This window comes from Egretta garzetta, unplaced genomic scaffold, assembly GCF_000687185.1.
Source record: "Egretta garzetta isolate BGI_Z169 unplaced genomic scaffold, ASM68718v1 scaffold169, whole genome shotgun sequence".
In the NCBI taxonomy this organism is placed as follows: domain Eukaryota; kingdom Metazoa; phylum Chordata; class Aves; order Pelecaniformes; family Ardeidae; genus Egretta; species Egretta garzetta.
In genome coordinates, this window is record NW_009260798.1 from 1,807,176 (window position 1) to 1,814,675 (window position 7,500).

A 7,500-nucleotide genomic window follows, 5' to 3' on the forward strand; every position below is an offset into this window, starting at 1 on the left:
TGCCAACTGCTGTTGTTTCTGCTGCTTCAAACAAAAGGAAAAAAAAAAAAAAGGCAAATGCAGCAAAGTGTAAAGTGTGCAGTGAAGGCTAGAAAGCCAAAAATGTAAAATCAACTTCTTTCCCTTTAATCTCAGTTATTAAATAATAATGCTATTTGTAGAATACTCAGGCGGTGAAAGTGTTTGAAATTTTCTATTATATTCATTCAAGCTATTAGGTATTAGGGAAAATGGCAAGATACACTTAATGACACGCTAAAGAAAAGGGTCAAGAGAAAGTGTGTAACAGCTGTTTCAAACAAAAAAAAAAAAACACAAAAAAAGCCCAGCTCATGGCAGATGATAACAGATTTATCTATGCTAAAAGTGCAACTCTTCACAGCAGCCTGTGATTCAAAGGCACTCTTGTTTTTCCAATTGACTAAGTTTGGTCCGCAGTGGCCCATGAACGTGGTCTCCAGTGATCTATTAGTAAACTGGGATGTAGCCTTCATTTCACTGGCCTGTTAGCTCTTTCTCTTCTCTTGTTGGAATATATTAAAAGGCGCATTGCATTCAAGGCAACCAAGTGCCCTATTATGGAGCAAAAGTATAAGTTCCAATTTTGTGAGGCATTTCAAGACAAACCGGAGTCTGCAAAGACTCAGGAGGGTATGAGAAGGCAGTCACACTTCAGAGAAAGACAAGCTGCTGTGGAAGACCTTTCCTTTCTAGTTTGGGGAAAAGAGAAACTTCTGATGCGCTCACTGGAAAACAGACTGCATAATGGAGCAAGTCATGTGGATTGCCCAGAGCCTCCGGAGAAATACGGGAGCAATTTCTATTCCATAGTTGATGGCTGTCTGAAATTCTATTCACAAATCCAAACAGAAACAAAGCCTCAGGAGGTCACAACTGCTTCCTCGACGTTTGCATAATGGGCAGCTTGAAGACAACGTCTGGGATACCTGCTGATCAATTTAACTACTTCAACATGTTTTGTTTGTATTATGTTTATATTTGATGCAGTTTGCTGACAAGTGCAAGCTAGGCCCGAGAAACCTGCTTGTCAGGTTGATTTATGAGCACATCAAACTGTAACTTTCTACTCGCCACTCCAAACCTACAGTAGCAGTTCATTAATCAGAGGCCTGTGACTTTGAAATCTGTGCTCAGTCGCTCTTTTTCAGCCACGGACTAAATTTGCATGCTCTCTGAGCTGTGCCACTGAGAAAAGTAAGGCTCCTTCCCCAACACAGATTGCCTGTGAATACAAGATAATCAGTACGGTGTCCACCACACAGCTTGTTCCTTGCACACTCGGATTCATTAGCGAACATTAGACGACAGCAGCACTAGACTGCTCAAATCCTATGTCTCAGAAAGGGGAGCAGGAGAATTATACCGGCACTGCTATTAAGCCCGGTAAAAACATAAGAACAAATCTTTGATAGCTGCATCCTCGCTACAGGAAAAAAAAAAATCTAAACTAGTCTTGTCTTTTCGAAGCTTCTGACAGCTCAGACTAGTATGCGTCAGCAAGGGTCTTAGCTCCTACCTCTTTTGCTTGCTTTCCTGGATGCTGTTGCTGCTGCTGTTGCTGCTGCTGCTGCTGCTGTTGTTGCTGTTGCTGCTGCTGCTGTTGTTGTTGCTGTTGCTGCTGCTGTTGCTGCTGCTGCAAAAGCTGAAGATGTAACTGCTCTTGCTGTTTCTTGTAAAACTCTTGTAGTTGTTGCTGAATAAACCATTTTGACTTTAATAAATAAAGGCAAAAGTTTCAAGTATTATAAATCTCCTAAACTCTTCTAGATTGGCATATGGTAGCGTAGCCATTAAGAATCACCTCATAACAAAAAATGTGATTTGAAGAGGCAGATCTACATACATTTTTTTCCAAGGCGGTTCTGAAATTTTCCAATGCAGATTCCAAAATATCCTAAACAGAAGGGTATAGAAAATCTGTATTCTAAAGGGAATGCAAGAGCCAAATTAACTCCTCAAATAACTATACCTAAGTTCCTCACATGTCCTATATAACAAATCAGAAGCTGTACTCATCCACTTGCAAAAAACCTACAAGTCACTAAGGCCAAACTAAACTGTCTGTTTCTTTGGGGAAAAAGTAATTAATCTGTCAATCTGTTTAGCGGGATGCTGGATTCACAACTGAAGGTGAATTGCCTGTAATGATCACGGTACTGGATATTAAAGTGTTTAAACATACAGTGATTGAGCTATGACTATGACAAACAGACACATCATTTTCTGTATGACAATTAAGCACCCAGCCACAAATCCACTCTGCGTTACACTGAGGTAGGTACTGATCACTGGCACTACCTTTACTGTATGAATAACAAGTTCATGGATTCATCACTTGGCTGCCAGATTTTGTGCTAAGGAAATAGCAACCTTCTCCTTTTTAGCCTTGTCTGGGACAAATTTTTTGGATGCAAAACCAAACAAAATAAAAAAAAACTTCTTCCCATGATGAAACAAGCTGTTCAGTTCAAATTTCATAACCGCATACCATTTATGTGACTAAAGGGAGCACTACAGTGTTATGAATTTTAAAGCAACAATTATCTACAACTCTATTTGCACTTCCTTTGGCAAGTCTACAATTAAAATGTGCCTAAGCACTTGAAAATTTAAATATCAATTTGTTCGTTATTTGTAATGCATCTGCCACTGCTGCTGCTGCTGTTTTTAATATAATATGTAATGTTTCAAAATTGCAATTTCACACTTCTGCAATTAAAACAAGAAATTTAAAGACTGAGAAGTTTCACGTTTATTTTCATTCTTTTTGGTGTAATGAGCGATGAAATATTACCAAATAAGACCCATAAAACCTGGCTGACACTTGTGCGAATGCCCTGTGCTAACGGTCCAAAGCAGGTAACCCACATTACCTGCTGCAACATAACTGCTTGCTGCTGCTGGAGAAGGGCTTGAAGCTGCTGCGGAGACAACACTTGCTGCTGGAGAATCTGCTGCATTTGCTGAGGGGTGATCACCTGGGGAGTCATCATGGCCACTGACACAGGCACCTGCACAGGGAAAGAAAGATATCATCATCAAACACATTTTAGTTCGCCTGCACCACAGCTGTACGTCTTTTTTATTTTGTACCAAAGATGGACCATAATTTTTTACATAATATTTATCACTGCAAAGTTCCCGTTTCAGTCAGAATATGTAATTTTAAGACCACAGTACTGTGGCACTCTATTTCCAGAGGCATCAGATTCGATCAGACTCAAGCTTTATGTTTCGCATCTCTTATGTATTCCTGCAAGAAATTTAAGCATTGGCTAGTACAAATGTGTATTTAAAAATAAATGATCACATGGCAGGGCTCTCAACACTTCATAATCAATCATCTTATCAAGTGTCATAATGTTACGAATGGAAAAATCTATTGAGACTGTCTCAAAAGATGTGATTAAAACAGACAGCAAAATAAGTATCTTAAAGCAGTAAATGTTTTACACAATAAAGACACTTAGCCTAGAAAAATATTTGCGTAATACATCACTTCAGTATAAGAAAACCTTTCTTGCTCGGCTAGTCTTTTAGGGAAGTCTGATTTATTCAGGACAAAAAAAGCTACAGAAATATCGGAGTACGGAGCAAGGGCTGCCACCTCAGTCCCCCGGTCTCTGCAGAGGGAAACGTGTTCTCAGTCACTCCTCACTGAACACTGGAAGTTGGGAAACTTTGTGATGAGCTCAGTAGTTCATCCACTAAAATTTAAGAATGTGTTTTTGTGGAGGTGCTTTTTTGGACACAGCCTTATTGTCAGTTTGTTATACACAGAGATGATGCGCATATATATATATGTGAAAACACCAACCTGCACACACGCCCTCAGGAATACACATGTGAGTGGGAAAGACAAAGCAAGGATGTGCGGCTGCGTGCGTAAGAGAGAGAAGTCCTGTGGACGAGCCTGGGGTACGCGCCGAGCCGCCGCAGCGGACACGCTGTGCGAAACCCCTGCTCGAGCTAACCAGGACACAGTCAAACGGCTGTCAGCGGGCCAAGTTTTCCACCCATGAAAAAGCAGTCACTCGCTTGTCTAGCAAAATTCAAAATGTTTTTTCTGTATATAATAGCAAGCTGGCATATAACTAGCGCTTTGTGAGATGTTTGTAGGACATTCCAGTCTTCTGTAAATCAGCAAAAATAATATTATTATTAATAAAATAAATCACGAACAAATCTTAAGGGGAAAAACTTTTCTAATATTTCTATTACTTCAATCTATCCCGAAAGACTTTGTACAAATGTAACAGAGCAAAAGAGAAATTTAAGTCTGCTGAAGTTTAGTTTTAGAAGAAATTACTTCATCTAATATTACACAGGATACCACTTTTCAGGCAATTCATTACTGCATAAATTTAGGTCTTAAAACACTGACGAATTAAGAGTCTGAAAGCAAGAGTACCTACTATTACTGAAAAGGCTGATAGTCTTTTGCAAACAACAAATTAATTTTAAGACTTAAAGAACAGAATAAGGAAATCCTGAGTAAAAGTTCATCTGATCTAGTTCAGGCATCTATTTTAGCATGGGATTAATCCCTCTTGGAACGTGCCTGTCTCTTGCCTGTGAGTGTAGACTCACTTTGAGTAGACACCTAACTTTCAGATGGTTAATGCTGGTTGTTACACTTGGTCACACAAAGAAGTTTTGTAGTATTGGAAACACCACATCTCCATGTACTAATGTTTTATGCTAAGTCTATCTGGTCCTAAGGGCAGGACAAACAAGTTTTTACAACTTTGGGATGCATGAGCCAAGAGTAGAATTCACTGACTGGAGGCAGTGTTCAATTCCCTCTGAAGTCAATAAGAATTTCCTCTATTTACGTGAGATCTGAACTTGCCTTCTTGTAACAATTTTGCTCTGGTGATGCTATTCAACTTCCACATGTCACACAGAAATGAGAAGGCAGAGAGGAAGACGGACACCTTCCCAATTAAACCATTACCTTTAACCTTTAAACCCTGCAAGAATGTTCCTAAGACTTATATGCTTACTACTATAACATATAGCAAATGGTGAAGGTGTTGCACACTTGCTACTCCACTTCTCCTCTTACTTTTACATCCCCTCTATCTTCCCTGGCTTGTGTATTTTCAAACACACAAGTAAAAATTCTGATCTAAACGGACTGAAAATCAACTTAACTCTCTAAGCAGCACTGATTTATTCATGCTCCGTGCTAAAGACTCTAGCTGGTAAGATATGCAGGAAGACTTGTGCTGCCACAAGAGTCCTCTGTTCCTCAGTCTGAAATACAGATTCCCCTTCAGCAGGCACATTTCTGCCAGCTTTTGTAGTGTCTGCTCTGAATTTCCCTGGCTGTGTACTTGCTCTTATGTTTGGAGACACACCTGCTTTGCGGTACACTCGAAGAGCTTTTCTCTTCAAATTTGTTTTTTACGTATTTTTCAACAGTCGCTTTCAACTCTATAAGCTGAAGTAGGGAATCTAATTCACCTGTTTTTCAGGCTGATGGACAAAAGCACGAAAAACCCTGGCAGTCAAGATCATTAGTAAAAATACATATTTATGTAGATGATACTGCCTTTAACAGAATTTTATGTGAGGATCCATATGTATGTATCATACCCAATATAGATCTTCTTTCCCATAGATAAAGGACAAGGCAGTTTGAAAACTGCTTGAATTTTAAATTAGCAAAACGTATTAGGCAAAGAGATTTCTCTAATTGTAATTAGGTAATATAAATTGGTACATTTCACAGCCTTCAGTGATACACCAGACTGCACTTTATTTCTTACTGGCATAGTGTTACTGTGCTATCTGGGTCGTAAGACTATCAGAAACCTGCTATTTTATGGCCAGTTATGTGCATTAGGTGTATTTCTTTGGTTTAGTGTCTGTGTTTTTCAAGATTTCTGATCTGACTTTACAAAATTGTTGCAAAGAGGCAAACTCTGACTCTTTTTCATAGAAATTTCTCGTATCTGAAGTCGGTTCAGGCAGAGGACAGTAGAGGGACCCAGTGAAAAGATATGATCAAGTCAATGATGTGCTTCCTTTGAGCGGGCCGCAAACTCCCAACAAATTCTAAGTCAGACCTCTCACGAAAAACTGAGAGACAAAGTGAAACATGTGATTTATGACTGCAACCCATTTGTTACAAGATGTCCTCAAAGAAATTGAACTGCAGACTGTCATGAAGATGACCGGGTACAGCAACCCTACAGAACTCAGTGGGTCAGACAGCCCCTGAAGAAGACATAAATTTGATGGACCCTGATGGAGGCTTCATGGTTTGAAGTTTCTCATATTTCTGATGCAGGCTGTCCCCCGTTCCTCTGGATTAGCTTAAAAGTCCCACTAAATAAAACTATAGATAATAAATTTTTAACACATCTAAACAGCATTTCAGGCAAAACCAACTGTAAACTGCTTTATTACTACATGTGAATGTACTAATTAAAGAAGAGCTATGATGCAAAATGAAAACATTGATAGTGGAAATGAGACAGATAAACATGGCTGCAAAAATGAAGACACAGCTTCTTTTAAGACCGACAAGTCTGATTTTTCCCCAGATCAGTTTAACAGAGAAATGGTGGAGGCTGAGCTTGTGTTTTTAACACCACTCTTCTGCCATACATGAAAAACTCAGCTTTACCTGTAAAGAAGCTTGCCAGGTAAACACTCATCTATTGTTCCTATGAATTAACCAAGAACAGGAATCATACAAATTTATATTATCTGCATGTTAACTACAAAAATCATATTCCTAATGGCACAAATGGAAGGCAGCAAAAGTAGCCTGCACCTTCGGTAAGCTATTGCATTTTTAGAAGCCTTTAAATACTGCACACATATTTTCAAGAAACATTGACCAATCTGACTTCGGTTAAAAAGAAATACAAGTAAAGGAGGCACACTATTTTTATTCCAAGTTCCTTTTATTTTGAAAGTCAGGTATTGATAATGAAAATTACATGCAAAACTTGACCTTAGTTTTCAGTGCTTTCGAGGAGAATCACAAAATCACATATATTAGTCACATTCAGAGCCAGTTCAAGGTATGTAGGAATTATTTCTTTGTTACAGATAGAGGAAACAAGTCACAGCCTTTAAGTAATTAATCCAAGGTCACAGGGTACTTTAAGTGGCAGATCTGAGAATGGAACTGTTCGGTAAGACAAGTCTCTCTCTAGTTTATTGAAAGAAGTGTATTTAAACATTCATTGGAGAAGTATCTCTCTGTAGGATCCTTCTAAAAATAAATGTAGGTATGAAAACACACATTTACAGTGCAGGATTGGGCTCTTTAGCAAGAAACAATTATTTTAAAAGAAGAAAATCCCGCATCCCTTCTTTTGCCACTTTGATAATGTGTAGAGTGTCTACCATAATAATAACAACGTTTTGAATCTTTCTGGTTTTACGGTATTAGAAAGAGATGAGAATGAACCGAGTGATATTTGTAAGCTGTTCATAACTAGCGAACAAGAACACGTA

The 7,500-nt window shown here is 38.7% G+C and overlaps 1 protein-coding gene across 1 annotated transcript in view; it reads right to left on the reverse strand.

Annotated features, from left to right (window-relative positions):
* Window positions 1–7,500, reverse strand: part of FOXP2 (forkhead box P2) — a 197,393-nt gene that overhangs the window by 61,961 nt on the left and 127,932 nt on the right. The window contains 3 exon segments of the mRNA XM_035902195.1: window positions 2–24; window positions 1,538–1,714; window positions 2,895–3,032. Of these exon segments, the coding sequence (XP_035758088.1) occupies window positions 2–24; window positions 1,538–1,714; window positions 2,895–3,032 (338 nt within the window).